At 38.7% G+C, this 17,749-nt stretch overlaps 2 protein-coding genes across 2 annotated transcripts in view; both read right to left on the reverse strand.

Moving 5' to 3' along the window:
* LOC120827323 (immunoglobulin gamma-1 heavy chain-like) overlaps nt 1–17,749 on the reverse strand; it is a 52,508-nt gene that overhangs the window by 21,069 nt on the left and 13,690 nt on the right.
* LOC120827315 (uncharacterized) lies at nt 1,062–10,711 on the reverse strand. The gene is made up of 11 exons (XM_078083947.1): nt 10,603–10,711; nt 9,158–9,460; nt 4,434–4,751; nt 4,047–4,343; nt 3,641–3,952; nt 3,239–3,523; nt 2,788–3,114; nt 2,256–2,573; nt 1,797–2,084; nt 1,482–1,630; nt 1,062–1,263 (listed from the first exon to the last, which is right to left on the reverse strand). Exons 1-11 carry the CDS (start codon nt 10,619–10,621, stop codon nt 1,255–1,257), a joined length of 2,625 nt encoding a protein of 874 aa, XP_077940073.1. The 5' UTR covers nt 10,622–10,711; the 3' UTR covers nt 1,062–1,254.

Raw genomic sequence — 17,749 nt, forward strand, 5'->3', positions numbered from 1 at the left:
GTTTGTGTTATTGTGGGTCTCTTGCACAGTGATGGACAGCAGTGTCTTCAGACTGCACGTTCTGTCCTTCTAGAGTCACTGTTTTTGAACTAAATATACTTGAAGCAGAATTGTTCTCTCAGAGAATACCAGAGAGACTCCAGACATCCAGTTGCAAAAAAAAACAGCACCAGAGATACAGACAACATGATTTATGTTGAAGATCAGTGTCTGATCCAGGATATGCGCCCTCTCTACGCCAATTACACCTCGTATTTGCTCCGCCCCTTCACAACCTTGAAAAAAAAGCCAGTTTACTGAAGGGATATGTGGATGGATGGAATGCTCACTGCATGTTCCTCTAATTGAGCACTTTCAATAGTTATCTAACTTGTTCCAGATGCACATGTATGAAATGTGCAGGTGATCAACATCTTCTATGCTCTCTCAACATCACCTGTACTGCTCTCTATAACACATTCCTCTCTCTACCTCCACACTCCTTCCTATAAGATCTTTCCTGTGAGGCCAACTTCTCATCCCCATCACCCGGGAACAGTATGTGTTCAAAAAGTTACTCCAAACTTACCTTTTAAAACACGTTTAATGTTAACCCACAAAGTAGACATGTGCACACATTTACAGTGACCCTGTGTGTTTGTATTAATGGGAAAGAGAAGGTATACAAACAGTCTCTGTCAGTGCTTTGAACAGACTGCACCTCTGTCTCATAACATCTGGTCAGTGGAGTTTAGACCTCTCAGTAAATTCAAATTAAGACACATCAAGGACACAAATCCCCACTTCTGTATGTGGAGCTTTGTCTCCCTCTAGTGGTCAATCGGAGAAATACAACGCTGCTGATCTTATGACTTAACTGTATATACTGTATGCATATGCAGCTTGTTTGTGTTAAACATCTTTTTATGGAAATACTATTTATATAATTGAATTATTCTTTCAGCACATATTGTAATAATGCATAAAATGATGTAATCTGTACATATACAGTATATCTGTTAATTTCATAGGTATTTGAATCTCAAACAAATCAGAACAAATTTAACCAGAACAGAAAAGAATATATTTGATTTATTTATTCTTGTCAGCAATTTTTCTCTTAAACAGATGCACTTCACTCATAACAAACATTTGCAACCCTAATCAAAAAACCTGTTACGTAACATATAATAGTAATATATGTGAATCACTTAAACTTTAAAACATGAAAAACCAAAACATTATTATACAATGGGATCTGTCCAGGGATCACCATCATTTAGTCTAAAAGGAGAAAGCAAAGGGAATGTGTCAGCATATGATGAAATTCTTATTCTTATTCATATTAAAAAAAATACATTTAAATATTTGATTTGCATGTACACATGTGAGTGAAAATGTGAAAAGATAAAAACATAACAATATTTAAAATAATAATTATAAGAAATGTGTTACTGAAAGATCACTCACAAAAATAACATTCCAGTACTGTTGTTTCTCACCTTAATCATGGTTGCAGAGACACCGTAGATAAAGGAGACGAGGAATAAAATGAGGAAAGTGAACGCAAAATACCAGCTTTCCACATCTGTGTCCTGGTTCACTTCAGCATGCATGATGTCGTCGAAGAAATCACAGTCCTTCAAGGAGTCTGTGAATGAATGGAAACGTGTAACATGTGTTAGTCTACTGGACTTTGTTCCAGTGGAAGGGGAGCTGCTAAGAGATATTAACTCATTTAACCATGTGTGAAACGGGTGGTTAACATATATGTGCAATCTGTAAAGTTCAAGAAAGACTTGTTGTCAAACTAGCACCTGGTTTAGATACATCCAGGGACAGGCTGATGTTTGCATGTGTCACCCTGCAGGTGATGTTGGCGCCAGGTAACCAGATGACTCGGGACAGATTTAGGTGGCTTTGAATGTTGAACTTTCCATCTGGGCCTCTGTGGGGTTCACTAGTGCTGTAGTCCAACGGTCCCTTGGTGTCATCAAGAAACCAAGTGATGTTAATGGTTGCAGGGCTGAAGCCAAAGACCAGGCACACCAGCTCACCGGAGCCCTGGAGCAAGGTCGCTGAGGGTTTGCTGTGGGTCACTGTGGCTGGAGGAAACAGGGAGGAAAAGTTTTTGTCAATTTTGATTATCTTTATTTTAGCCGACGCAATCGATCAAATAAATCAGTATGGGCCCGTATTCTACACCGATCTCTGTCTACGATGAAATGAAGTACACCAGTAAACTGTCATTGACTTCATTCTAATCGACAGCTCACCAAAGACATCCTTTATAGTGCTTTTAAAAGGCGTTTCCGATGACTCGTGTCTGACGACACAAGAATACGTAGACTCCTTGTTGTTAGTTGTTGAGATGTTTAGTCTGCTGATCATCGAATACGTGCTGCTCCCGGTGTATTTCCATGTTGGACTGTTGGTGAAGTGAGTTGGAGGGACTCTCTGGTCCTCCTCCTCCCAGTACACTCGGATATCAGACGGGAAGAATCCAGAGACGTGGCAAATAATTGCAAGGGAGTCGGACGTAGAAAGGTCATCCACAGTTGGTTGTGTTATCTTCACTGTTGGTGGATACAGCTCTTTAGAAGCACAACAAGAAGACAAAAGTAGATCAAGCTTCATATTTTAACCATTTCTAATGTGATCGTTTAATCACTGACAGCTTCCACAAACATCAATGTGATGATTCTGATGCATCTCGTCTACTTAAACTATTTAAACATCTCCACAGATTGAAAAATATCAATGAACAGATGCAAAGAAACAAATGAAGGTGTTTTGTGGATAACAAACCTCTGCTTTTGGTTATATGATCCTCGTGGCCCAGTTTGGAGCATCGGTGCTTTGCCTCACAAGACACTTGGTTAAATTCATTCCAATCCGCCGCTGACACATTGAGGAAGCTCTGCACAGTTTCTGTACCGTTGCTGTGACTCACTGGAAAATCCTCACGGCCATCGTGGGAATGATTGTTCTCACCTACTTTCCAGGTCACGGAGAAATCATTAAGAGACGGCCCGACCAGGAGACAGGTGATAGTCACCTGTCCCTTGTTCAGAAGCTCTGCTGGTGTTGGTGCCTGAACATATACGGCAACTATCTGAGATGACGCAGGAGTTACTGAAAAATAAAGAGACGTTGAAATGGCAGAAAAGGCGACACATATGAAGTATGTGAGGAAGAAGGTGTCATGCTTAATGGAAGATGAATTAATTTCTTCTCTGTCTATTAGTTTTCCTTTTACCTGAGCAGAGGCTGATGTTCTTTCTCACATTAGTGTTCAGAGACTTGTCAGATACTTCACACGTGAAGACCTTCCCTGTTCTCCACTCGGTTTGAGGGACGTGGAGATGACTGGTTACCGCCACACGTCCATCTTCACCCATGCTGACGTCATTAGTTGATGGAGATCTGTGCTCGGACTCTGAAGACCACTTTATTTGAGGGTTAAAGCCCCAAGCGAAGCACAGGAGTCTCTGTGGTCCTGAGTCTTCACCGGGGGCCAGAAGAAGTTCCATCGATGGCTCCACTAAATATGAGATCAATCAGTGCTTCGATTAATCAATGAATGGGTCTATTTCTGATCAACTAAGTGTGAAACATGGAATGAACTACCACTAAGGGAATGAAGAGCTTCTCCTCTCACCAAAGAAACTGCCTGTGGAGTTGGACACAAAGCTGTTGGAGAATCCTTGATTCACTTTGCAGGTGAAACTTGCGTCTCTCTTCAATTCATTTGAATGGACTGTGAAACTTCTACTGATTGAAAGGAGGCCTGAGGCTGCAGGAAGTTCAACAAACTGTTTGTCGGAGATGTCGACACCGTTGGCTTGAAAGGTGATGTAGAGGTCACGTGACGAGAGTCTTGTGACATCACACTCCAGCACGGCACCGTCTCCTTTTAGCAGATCTTTCAGAGATCTCCTGATCTCAATCGATGGATCTGTACCTGCAGGCTCTGGATGATACAGACAGAAAAGCCAGCAGGCTTCTTCGTTTATGCACCATGCTGTCACATGACGTCTGGTTCTCATGGCGTGTGGTTGTCTCACCTGCGATTTGTACAGTCTTCTTAGCAGATGAGAAGCACTTGTGGTCAGCTTGACATGTTATGGACTTGAGTTGTTTCCATCGACTTGAAGAAACCGTCAGTTCACTGACTAAATGAGTTGACTTGGTGTCCTGTCTCACTGTGCCACCCGCTGTGTCTCTCTCATTCAGCAGCCACGTCACCTTGGCATTAAGAACAGTGCGCACAAAACATGTAGCTTTTACGAGAGATTCTTCCGTCATGACTTTCTTGAAGCTGGGAATCTCCACGTCGATGGAAGGAGGAGCCGTTGCTTCATCTTCAGGGAAAAAAACGTTTATAACAGTTTTCATCTTGTAATATTTACATTTGTATATTGTGCTGTGAGACAGTAGACTGACATACTTACATTGACAAATACTTGTGGTCTTCATAAATGTCTGAGTGTTGTGAATAGACGTGCAGGTAAAACTTGAGGCCTGTGCCCACTCTGTCATATTTGGCTCAATCTCACTGCTCAGAGTGAAGGTTTTCTCCTTTCCCTCCACACTCTGAAGCTTGCTTTGGATTTGCACGACGTTTAGAGGTTGGTTTTCCTGCTTCCACTCCACACTCAGTTTGTCTGGAAAGAAGCCTTGAATGTTGCAGACGAGTCTGATTGGTGACTTCCCGAATTCACCCTGCCAAACTGGGTGTAACGTGATATTTGGAGAGACAACCCGCTGTCCTGAGATATGGGGGAGAGATTTACATCGTTACTTTCCTCAAGCAGTCAGATGCACATGTTTTAAAAACATGAGCGGACTTCATCCTTTCAGTCGTACGTACCTTAAGATCTTGGTCAGGTAACCTGTGTTGTCTTAACTCTAAATCTGGTATCTTTGTATTTAGGCTAGATGGCAGAGTGGTACTTGTACAGTGTCTGGTGTCTCATAGTCAGGTGGACACGGGGCTGTTGCACAGATGCAGCATGGCAGGGCAGAGGGATCAGAGGCAGCAGCAAGCGGAAGCATTGAGTAACACCCGGCTCCCAAAAAAGGGCCAAAATACAGAAGTGAAACGGTGCAAAGAGCAACAGTGCATCACTGGCACCAGGTGTGAGGCGTCAGTTAGAGAAGCAGAGCGCACATTTGAATGTCTCAGATCACTTTACATGTTTTCACAAAGAGTTCACATGGCTTCTCATGACGTTGCAAGGTTTCACTTCTCCACTCTGTTAATATTAGACCCGAGAACTGCACATTTTCATATCAAGTTGAACATGAGCGGATGATTCCTGGTGCTGGGGAGGTGATGAACATGAGAACATGATGAAGTATTTCTTTAAAGATAAAATGATTGAGAACCTAAAATAAGTACTGTTGTGAGTATAATAAATGATTGATTACAGTAAAAAAAACTTGCAGTATGAACAACGTCATAGTATTGGAAGAGAAGTTGGAAGAGAACAACATCAAATGTTAATTTCTTTTAAAAATTTATTTTTTTAAAAGACATAAAGCTCTTGCAATTAAAATCAAAATGGACAACTGTGATTACTTACATGATACTGTGAGTTTATAAGAAGACATTTCAAAAAGAAAAGTCAAAACAGTTTCATCTGTTTTCATTTAACCTGAAAAGACAGAAAGAATATAGAAATAAGTCACATTGTAAAAAGTAAACGTGTAAATGTGTAAAATTGTATTCAGTTCATTATAACAGCAGGGACATGTTAATATTTAACTACAATGTCAACTCAACCAAAGAGTTGTTAACGGTGATTATTAAAGAGGAAAGCATTACATTGTAAAAGCACAGCTGTTTTTTGAGTGAACCCTATGAACATGCATGTTTCATTCATTCATAGCTGAGGTTTTGTTGCAGACACCTCGTAGATTTTATTTAAAAAACGCTAAAAAGATAGTCATCCTAGTTATTGGTCATAGTGTTAAAGTTACAATCCATTGGATTTCAGTCTCTTGTTTTTGTTTCCTCGGCTTCAAGTTTTCAGCATTTTGAACCCCATTTTTTGTGTGTATAATAGAGAATATATAAACATTGCAACACTTGAGCCACAGGTTCAATCCGAAATTGTGTTACACTCCTTCAGCATCAGATTCATGACATTTGTAGAGATAGCCACGTTAGATAAAGTAGTTTTCTGGTTAAATCCAAATCTGTGCACATCGGTAACATGCAGAGTCTCCATTACCTTGAAAGCAGTGGTTGCTATGGTGAACAGCAGAGTGATGAGAAAGAGGAGGATGAAGGTGAGGCCTGTGCTCCCCATGTTATCTTCTTCTGCCTCCATCGCACTGTTCCCCTGGCAGAAGTCTGGATGTAGTGTACAGTCATTATTTAGTGGGCACTTTGGGCAAAACGCAGGCTTCAACAGCTCAATAACCATATTCTATTCATGTTCCTGTGTTAGAGTCGCTACTTTAATACGCATCAGGTCAGAGTAGATCTAATCAGGAACTCTGAGGATAGTTCAGTCAATCAAATCAAGTCAACCATCAATTAAAAGAATAGTACTGGCACACGTCTTGTTACTTATTAAATTGTTCTTCTTTAACCATACGGACTATTTCATTTGCATTTCCTTGTGTTGATTGTGTTGATTCAAGCCCTCCTAACATGATCCTGACTTGCTTGTGAAAGTCCTCATTCATGTTGTGGCAGGCGTGACTTGGCTTTTGAATCAGTAGATTAATGATTTGACGCACAGAGCTGGAATTAGACCTTCGACAATCATCTTTCTTGTGAAGGGAGTGCAAGACCCAGTGGAGTAAATGCGTAGACAAAGACAAGTCACACAAACATTGCACAGTCAATGAACACATGCAGTAGTTAGTGAGTTGCTCTAGTGTGATTCTACATAATGTAAAATGGTTTGGTAAGTTTGATTCATTTGTGTCAAACATCCTGAAGGCTACACACAGGATCACACTGTGACGCTGACAACAAACATGTAGCTGGAATATGTGTTGAATAAAGAGGTGAACAGCATGCGACAAACATCAACAGAGTTGCAAAGAGCTGTTTTTATTTGTTTTTTTGAAAGTGAATTAAAAGGCAAACACGATGTCACATCACAAGCAACAAACAGCAGAAGACACAGCGAGGCGTGAGAACATCTACTGGCCCTTGCACTTTTCAGGGACGTTCATGTTGAGGTTGACCAGGTTGATGCTTTGAAAGCTTCTGTACCCAATGGACCTGACGATAGCTTTAGTGGTGTTAGCCACGGACTCGTGGTGAACTACACAGCTGTACGCCACGTCGTTCTTTTGCCACTGCTCAAGGCTGAAAGATAACTGGCCGTAAGCAGAGAAGGACCCTTGGTTTTCTACAGGGTTTGTGGTGTGGAACTTGTACTTTGAATCTGCTTCCTCGTCATCAACAAGCCAAGACACAAAAACCTCCCGAGGGAAGAAGTCTTTCACGTAGCAAGTGAGGGTCACCATTTCTTTTCTAGTGTGTTCTAGTGGCGGAAGCATGAACACAGAAGGTCGCTGAGTTTCTCCTCCTGCAAGTGTGAGAGGACATTTAGAGCTTCTGCCACGGATGAAATAAGCGACAGTGCTGCAGTAAATGTCAGCGACGCAGTGACACTCACAGCATGTTTGATGGTCTGACAAGAGGAATAAAAACACAGTCGCTGCTTTCTTTACTTACCAGGAATCCTTTCGTAGGGCGTCTTCCGTGGTTCAACCCAATCGTTTTTTTCAACAACGCAGTAGAACTTTGTCCCCCGGCTCCATTCGTCATAATCAATGTCAAGTGGAAGGCTTATTTCTTTACTTCCTCTAGGGGGGGATTTTGAGGCTCCAGCTATTGCCTGTTTATCCTGATTCTCCCACCAAATCTTATGGACTGACGGTTTGTTGACCTTAACATTACATTTCACAGTTCCTTTTCTGCTTAAGAACATTTGCTCCATTGTGGGGCCTTCGATTGTGACCTCCACATCTGATTCAGGACATCCCACACCTGCCAAGAAAGAACTTTTTAATCAAAACAGCTGCAGAAAAACCAAATGCAACGACATTTACATTGAATCTCTTGATGGAAAAGGTGGAATTTACTCACCAGTAGTGTCTGTGACTTTGTAAGTCAGCGATGAATTCTCGAATGTTGGACCTTTACCCTTAAACTGACACGTCAACTCAGTGCCATCAGTCCACTCGCTGGACGGCAGCATGAGGAAACTTGTGGCACTGTACAGTGTAGTTCCATTTGCATCCTTTCTCCCCTCAGGAGTGATTGTTTTCATCTCGAATATTTGGTTTGTGACTTCCTGGTTGTTTTTCAGCCATTTGATGTCATAATCGTTGGGTGAAAAATCCTTGGCAAGGCAGGAGAATGAAACCTTGATGTCCTCATCAGAGGAGGCCAACACTTCAAGAGTCGGTAATTTAATAACCACATCTGAAAAATAGAAACATATACACAAATATATATGTATGCAGAAGCAGGGAATCATTTATATATATATGCAGAAGCAACTGTGAAAAATGATGTGTGATATTGTGAATGTGATTCTCATGTTAAAATAAATGACATAATAAAACAGTGGAGCTTTAATGCTTGCTTCTGTATATACATTGACTGCAGCAGCAAGCAAACACAGATTGAATGTTAATAATCAACAAACAATGAAAGTGGGGGCAGACTGACATGAAGAAGAAGTAGGATTATGCAGGTTGATGAAAAGAAGCAGAACACGGTGCAATAATCTGAGACGCTGCAGAGGACGTAAAGTATAGAAGCAGAGAATGAAATTAGAGCGTCAGCCTTCTTGTTCCACCTGACTGTTTGCTTTGTCTGTTTGGCCTGTTGTGAAAGTAAAAATATTCCAGGACATGTGACGCTATCTCGCTTTAGAAACATTTTAGTTTCATGCTCTTCTCTGATGTTCCTTACAAGTCATGGATTTTTTTTAACCGATTATTTTTCACTTTTTAGACTTATTGAACTATATTAAGTTATTTACCGTTTTTTCCCATTAATATTATCACAAGCAACTCTATTTTTTGATACTATAATTAGTCAATTACCAATTTGCAGTTATAGAACACACTATAAACCTGCTAGATGTTAAATGATGGACTCAAAAGGCATTTATTCATAACGTAGCATGAGTCTTACTTGGCCTTTGGATGGTGACCTCTACCGGTCCTGCTGCATGGGTCGCCGCGCATCGGAAAGTGGCGTCCTTTGCCTCCCAGTCCTGTCTGCTCACTCGGATGTTACTGACTCCGGTATAAAAGTCTCCCTCTCGAACTGGAGGGTACTGGATGAAGTCGGTCAAGGCGGGTCCATTCACTTTGTTCCATGCAAAGGTCAGCGAGGAGGGTGAGAAGCCGCTGGCAAAGCAGCCGAGAGTGACTGTGTCTCCAGTCCCAGAACCACATTGCATCAGAGGAAACAACGTCGGTCTGGTTGAAGCGGCTAGAAAAGGAAAAAAAAGATCAAATATTTTTTTTTTCCAAATATTATTTAGAAGACAAATGAGAGGATTGAGTCAGTAGTGGAAGAAGGCACAGCATTTTTAACATTTAAGACGTTGCTCTCAATACGCAAACCTCTATGTTTCCGAATGTCATTTATTTGTTTGCTTGCAGCAAGTTTAACCTCCCTCAATGATTATTTTAGATATTTAGTTTTCTCATTCTATATATAACTAGTTAAATTACATTAAATGCACAACTTTGACAAAAATCCTTAGTATATTCTTTTAAATTAAAGAGATGGAAGTGTTAAGTCACCGTTCCTACAGTTACCATACATTATATTATACTGATGGCAGTCATATTGTTACATTACAAAAACATAATACTTTATGTAAACTTCAGCAGTTATGTATAAAATGAAAGTACTTCTACCTAATAAAACCATTGCTGAGGTACCTTTTCCTCAGTAATATAAGTAATTATATTAGCAAAGTGCTGAGCGGTTACTATGACAATGTCACGTCTAAAAGCAAAAGCACAAGTCTGCCTTCACATTCAATCAATCGCACTATGTTTTAAAAATTCACTTCAAACTAAGAATACAATTTAGAGAAATAAACAAAGCCAAATATGTTTGCATCAAAAATCCAACGATTTATCCTGTGCTGAAAACATCAATGTCAGACTTTTAAAGAAACGTAGAGCATTAAAACCTTTAAAGTAACAATTGAGATGTTGAGAAGTTACTTTAAATAAGACACTGAAACACACCGATGATGTTTTTAAACAGAACAAAACTCACCTGATGACACTGTTACCAAAGTGCCTTTTCCCCAATAGTCGAAAGCCCAGTTGTCACAGTGAAGAGATTCAATTCAAACGTTTCACAAAAACTCAGCACTTAATGTCAGTCTTGTTTTTGGAAAACGCTCAAATTGAACTTTAATATAAAGATTTAAATGATTTGCAATCCAACTGAACCAAACAATCTTAAGCCCTTCACAAAAGGAATTGTCATGCCACAAAATGTTGATTGCTGTCTAATCTCTGGCTATGACTTATGGCTACATTACATTATAGTACATAATAAAGTAATGTCTGTAATGTCCTTCTCTAATCAGAAACATTAAGATGTCGTACCTGAGGTGACGGTGACCATGGTGCCTTTTCCCCAGTAGTCAAAAGCGTTGTCACAGTTCGACAAATGATCCACCACTGCATAAAAAACCTGTTCCCAGATATCTACCCTTTCTGAGGTCGGTTATCTAACAATTTACCCTCCGACATATTTACCGTGACTTTCATACAGAAGGGTTCAGAAGATGTAACTAAATATGATTTTAAACACCAGAGTTTAAACATATTCTACCAATTTTAAACATGTATCATACCTTATCCCAGAAATGAAAGAAATACAATCACAACTTCATTGCTACAACAATTCCAATGTAGTTTATAATTCTAAATCTTGACATTAGAGAAAGATAAATAAGAGCAGCTTACCTGATGTGACTGTTACCATGGTGCCTTTCCCCCAGTAATCAAAAGCACCATCACAGTGTAATAAGACATTACATCCAAAGTGCAAAAACAAGCACTTAAAGACACCTTTGATGCCACTGAGGTCTAAATATTAAATATTTCCCAGGCCAGTTCTATTGTCCATATGAAGACAAAGTCTGTTTTACCTGCTTACCTGAGATGATCATTATTGTTACTTTTACCCTGTAATTAGTGACCTTTTTGATGCAAACATATTCAACAGCTTTTTTCATCTAATAAATGATTGTACTTATCCACTAAACCAGTGGATATATCTACATTTAGCCTCATCTCTTTGCTCTTCTACTTGGATTTACTCTTATTTACCTTTACAACAAATTTGAAATCAACATGAATTTCATAATAAACCCGTGAAAATACAGAATAGACTTAAATCATATTAAATGTGTTAATTACTCACCAGAAGTCACTGTGACATGTGTTCCTTTCCCCCAGTAGTCAAAGTAGTAATCACAGTGATATATTCCAACGTGCTTCTAATACAAATAGTCATTTAAACCAGAGACCATGTTTTAATGGCAAAGCAATTCCCTCTGGACTACTTATTACCACGTCCCTTGAGACGCATTTCCTGTGGTCTGGGTTATATAAAATATGAGTATGAGTTGACAACAGTTAGGCAACACTTCCTCTGTATCAGACCCGTCTGCTCCAGTTCCTGCTGCATCGAATTGATTCAGTTAAAACACTATTATCCTATTAACTATGATTTAAACACTTTAACAAAATATAAAAGTTAATATCATTTATTTTAAATTTATTTCATAAAGTACCATATTGTGCTGTCATTATCTTATGTATGGCTGCGTGAAAGAGGAAAATTTGATACAAACTAATTGAAGTCTTACACACCTCCTGATAGTTGGTTGTTAATGAATTACAAATAAATCTTAATTCAACTGCTGGATACTTCAATACAAATGGGACTAAATTATGGCGCAAATTAAACGCTATTGTGATGTCATAGACCTTTGCAGGAGGAAATTCTCTCTAACTGGACTGTTACGCACGCCTCGTGGAGGAGGGAATGCAACGACCCGCCGCTCGTTATCTCAATGTGGTAATGGGGAAAGAGGTGTGGTGCGTGTAGGTACACGGACGACCAGAACACATATAACCCGTAAAAAGGGAATGTTTATTAATATATATATATATATATATATATATATATGGGTTGCTTGGGAAAAAGGGGCTGGGCGGAACCAAAACAATGAACAAAACAAAATAGTCCCTCTTGCCTATCTGACCTGAAACACCCCCCCCTAACCTAGCTTGAGCACTAGCAAGGCTCACTAACCAAATACAGGGGGTGGTCCGCCCAGGTCTTGCCTAGTGTTTCTAGACAGGAGGATGACTACGGGTGGTGTAGACCCATGGGCAGCTTGCCTACGCACTCCCGAGGTGCTTCCCCTTTTCCCTGGGAACAAAAGACAAAAAAAAACAGGATTAAACACAAATGAGAAGAGCGCTTTCACAAGCACACAGAACAAGATTTAACAGAGACTCCAAGTCACTCTCTGCTCTACAACCCACACCCAACGAGCGAGCTTCATAACCAAAATGGCACCACTTTATGTGTTGCGAGGGAAGGAATCCAGGTGCAGCCACTGACGAGTGGGTGGGGCCAGATCTCCAGTCTGGGGACTGCTGCTCCTGGAATCAATCACCTGTCAAGACACAAAACAAAGCCACCAAACACAGAAAACTGGGGAACGTAACATGGACCTTGCTGAAATTTTATAAAACAACTACTTATTTTTATTTGGAACACATGTTGGGTCGTCGTGGCGCAGGGGGTAGAGCGCTGGGAACTGCAAGGTTGGCGGTTTGAGTCCCGGCTGCCCCATGTCTCAAGTCGAAGTGTCCCTGAGCAGGACACCTAACCACTAATTGCTCCCCGGCCAAAATGTAAAAAAAAAAAAAGAAGCCATGCGTTAAACGTGTAATGTAAGTTGCTTTGGATAGAAGCGTCAGCTAAATGACCTGTAATGTTGTATTTTTTAGTTTTCAACACCAAAACCAGGTTCACATTTTTTTTTTAAAATGCTAAAAACCTTTGGCCTGGATTTGGTTCGTAATTCTTAAATCCTGATTCCCAGCTGACGAACCTGACGCTAATGGATTAAAGCCAATACACAGTAACTGTATTATGAAAGCTAATGTAGACAAGTCATAGTTCATCTCTAATCTTTATGTTGCTATGGTAACATCTCTGTCAAACAAGTGTGTGTTCTTTTGCTCATCTTCCAATATTCATGTTCACTAACTATTAACGGAGCCTGAACGCATCAATACGTACCTGAAGGGAACCTTAAGAGTTTTAGCTGTTAGTGTTGCTTATAATGTTACATCATCAGACATGAGCATCAATGCCAATGACCTGATTGTTTTACTGAATATTGGTAACATGTTTATATAAAAATATATTCTTTTCTTTTTGATACAAATCCTTTTCACCGGCATTATTTTGTGTAACTTATTGTCATGTTACTAATATTAGTGCTGTGGTCTAACGTTACAGTTTGTTAACAGGCTGTGGAAGCACCTGTTTCCTGTGTTACATCAATATTAACCAGTATGCATGTTGATGATCACAACTCAAAAACGTGCAGACATTTTCATTTTTCTTTGGATAGCTTCTCTTATCATAGTCCAACTGTTGGACAACAGTATGTGTGCTTGTACAGATGTACTTTTAAAATAATGGATTGTAAATTCTAAAGTGTGACCAGAATCTAGTAGTCACAGATCTGTGTTTTTATGATTGTTTGTCAGACAATCATAAAAACGAAGGGAAAAACCGAAAAACACACAATCCCCATTAAATTGATGTTCCACTTGTCCACTTAACAGTTATTTCAATGAAACACACTCGTAGTTAATGTTATTGCTTTACATTGTGTTACATAATGTGCTGTAAAATGATGTCCCCTGAATTTGAATGAGAAATAACTGCTGTGTGTTCTGACAAGGTGATGCTTTATTTAAAGGATCTTTTTCAGGCATATCACCAAAGTGGATAATTATTTGCATCAAATTAACTGTAAGTAGTCAGTATTCCTTCATTTGTTTTTTAGTATGTGAAATATTTTATCCTTGATGATACACAAAAAGAAACTTTTTTGAGGTGCTGTGATTTTTAAGCTGAAATTGAAAAAAATAGAATTTCAAATGTTTGCTTCCTTCCACCAGATCTTTGAACTCAACCTTTCTTCAAAGTAGTGATTTTGTTATGTGAGCTTCTCTTCTTTTGGAGTCGCTACGCCTCAGTTTCGTTCATGGCAGGTTTTTGTATGGAGCCACATCACTGTGTCCCCCCATACACAGTACAACATGCTCGTACAAAAACCACCCACTGATATGTAGCTTTGCTTATTCTTGTACTGTGTACTCAGCGGAGGAAATCATGGAACATGGTGAGCGTTATGTACCATTGTATTTTAAATTATACCCTCTAACATGTAAAAGTTGTTGCTTTTGTTTTGTTTTTGATTATGTGTAACTTTCTCCTCACTTTTCCTAAAACAAGTTTAATTTATCTGAACAAGACTGGCCAACAGGCAGTAGAAAGCAGTTTAATTTATTACTTGTTTATCAGCACCGTGCATAAACAACTACACCAAAAAGGAGAATCCATTGCAAGGAGAATTCATTTTTTCCATTTGAATGTAAGTTTTTTTCAATTGTATAATAATATATATTTTGAAATGGTAGTTTTACAGAAGTAAAAAAAAAGATATATATAGTTATATAAATTATGCGGTAAAACCTTTTAATTTGGTTGAGAAATAAAACATGGCATAAAAAAAGGCTCTCACTGGATGACACATATTTCATAGCCAATGTATTTGTACCGGGCATTCCAAAGGTTGGGTGCTACAAGGGAGTACTGTATTGGTTGTATGAAAACACGGCGCGGTTATTTATTAAGTCTTCAAAGTTCTGCATATTGAGTATTTCAGTTACTTGGTCTCGTATGTAGTTGTGGCTTCAATGAAGCCACAACTACATACGAGTGTTTACATGCATAAACACGTTTTCAACATACATTTTACAGACCTTTGCATCTCTTTTTCAGGTTTTTAAAACGTTCTGAAACGTGGTGGCTACTCCAGTACACAATGAAACATCACATTGCAAAAAACGATCCATTTTTAAAATATAATTTAAAATCACTTATTGTTGGATTATAATGACCACAGTAGAACCACAAATATTGCTTCATAAATGGCTGCAGAGTCTAATCAGTATTCTCAAGGAGTCAACGCTTTTTTATTAACACCATATTGCAGTTTAATTGACTTGGATTAGATTATATAACTGTGACATTCTACATGCTGTGTCCGTTTGGTAAAAGGAGAGCTGCAGCTAAGAGGACAGACGAGTCTCTGGTTTTTGTTATGGAGTGTCACACTGTGCCATAACTCCAGCTAGCATCAACACAGTGATACAAACACTGACCAAAACCTACCAAACCTCCAAGAGGCTGCAAGTTGTTTGTCAGGAAAATGAAACGTTTCAAACTGAATAGGTTTAGAGATCAGAGAAAGAGAGAGATTATGTATTTTAAATACACCTTTGTACTTTTAATTATTGTAACATAATAGAAGAGCATAGATACAGTGGAAGGGTCATGTGATTGAATCTGGTCCTTTCCATGTCCTTCACAAGATGGCAGTGTTCACTCTTTTCTGACTTCTGCTGATGAGCTGGCGTTAAATAATGTCCCTCCAGCACATCGACCAGCTGGGGTTCTGAAAGGTTTTATGATAATTGGTAGCTTTCACTCAAGCACTGAGAGTAGGGACAGATGTGCACATGCTGAGTCATGAATTGACAAATAACTATGAAGAATGAACACACAGTTCATAAGAAGTTGGTCATCTATCGTTCCCATGTAGTTCAAGCTGTGTAAGACTTATTCCACATGTACACTACATTTAAAGTAGGTGTGCATACTTCATGTTGTTATTAATGAATGTTTACAATTAAATAAAGGATAATACACCAAAATATATGAATCCTTCAAAATAGCTGTCATTTTATTCATATATATATTTACATATTTCATGAAAGAATAATTTGAATAAATGATACAATTAATGTGCCTAAAAGCAACACATTTTGTTGGCACTCTTACATGCATCAGTGTTTCTTCATCAATTTCTCTGCTGTATCTTCATTCAGGTGCAAGTAATATTTTAACATCCATACAATTTGAAGATGGACTCTTCATGTTCTTACAATATCCTTTTTAAAACAAAATTTAAAAAAAGTTACAGGAAAACAGTCATCACACCAGATCTCAAGCTTCCACCTCCTTGTGCTGTCCTGATGGTCCAGATAGCAAAAAGAACAGAATGAAACTGTTCCATCTCTGTACCAAACATGAACTGCAGCAGGCAAACAAACAACTTATTACAGAAACATACTTGTAATGTTTCTACTATTTCTAACCCTGCATGTCATGTCACAGAACTTTGTGTCTGCAGTTTGCATGTAAGCCACATATTGCCTTGTCGTATGCTGATATGCAAATACGGGCACAGGTCTCTTGTTTTGAAGTTTATTTGTAGCTCTGTAGTTTCACTACAACAGGTGTGGGGTCCCTGAGGTGGACAATGAGTGTGGGGGGGGGGAGACTCTCTAAAGATGATATGTTTAGAAATGAAACCCACAAAATAACTGTCGAAGTTTTCTTGTATGCTTGTATGTGTCTGTCCATAATACTGTAAATATTATATCTGTTAAATGTGTTTAAAGAAAATTGTTCAACATAATGACATCAGACAAAGTTACAAACATCTCAACTACAGTGCAATTTGAAATTTATGTGGCAATGAACATTTGTAAAACTTTACCAACACATTATATTTAAGTCTTCAAGAAAGTGACTGTACAACATTTCTATTCATAATGCAAGAATAGAAGCCAATGCAGAGAATCTATTCATCTAAATGACTAACAATTACAATTGTATCTTTTATTTGGTGCAGGTCACAGAAAAATCTATTTTGAGTGACATAGTTAAATAAAAATATGTATATAACGATCATTAAATCTAGCACACAATTAAATGTTTTTAAAACCAGAAAAAATACTTAGAAGACAAATGAAGAAGTGAAGTCCATGTTATGCATCAATCTCATCTCATGGCCTCTTCATCTGGAAAAACAAACAAAAGAAGTATATATTATATTGATTGTTCAGATACAAATGATCAAACAGTGATGCAGTTTGATTGTTACTTTAGTTTAGATATCTACACAGCTGGAGAATTATTTTCCCCACAACAGAATGGCTTTGGCCATGAACCTTTCTGCAGGGCAAGTCTGTTCTGTAACCATTAGAATGACCATACTTAAACATGCCATCTGTGTAGCGTGTTGCAGCATTTAAAACACACAAAGCAGCACGTTGTCTGTGCCTGGAGAGGTTCTTCACTCTGCTGCTAAATGTGGATCAGGCACATGTGCTGATTGCACATGGAAACATAAGTTCTGTTCACTGAAAGTGATGCAATTCTAAATCACAAAGTCACAGGTTTGTTGTTACCAGATGGGTCAATAATCAGAAAATCACAAATCAGAATAATTTTCTGTCCATTAGCAGATAAGATATTTGCTGATAAGCAATTACATAAGTACTTTATATTTCTTTTTTGTCTCTCTAGTTAAATTTCATTTCAAGACTTATTGATGCCATCATTTTCATCACTTAGTCT

Source organism: Gasterosteus aculeatus, chromosome 11 (genome assembly GCF_964276395.1).
Source record: "Gasterosteus aculeatus chromosome 11, fGasAcu3.hap1.1, whole genome shotgun sequence".
NCBI lineage: Eukaryota > Metazoa > Chordata > Actinopteri > Perciformes > Gasterosteidae > Gasterosteus > Gasterosteus aculeatus.

Bases quoted from the DNA above. Each gene is read 5' to 3' on its own strand.
- LOC120827315 (XM_078083947.1), bottom strand. The intron at 3,524-3,640 runs GTGAGAGGAGAA...TCTCATATTTAG, and splicing joins CTCCACAGGCAGTTTCTTTG to TGGAGCCATCGATGGAACTT. The intron at 1,631-1,796 runs GTGCTAGTTTGA...ATTCATTCACAG, and splicing joins CCTGGATGTATCTAAACCAG to ACTCCTTGAAGGACTGTGAT.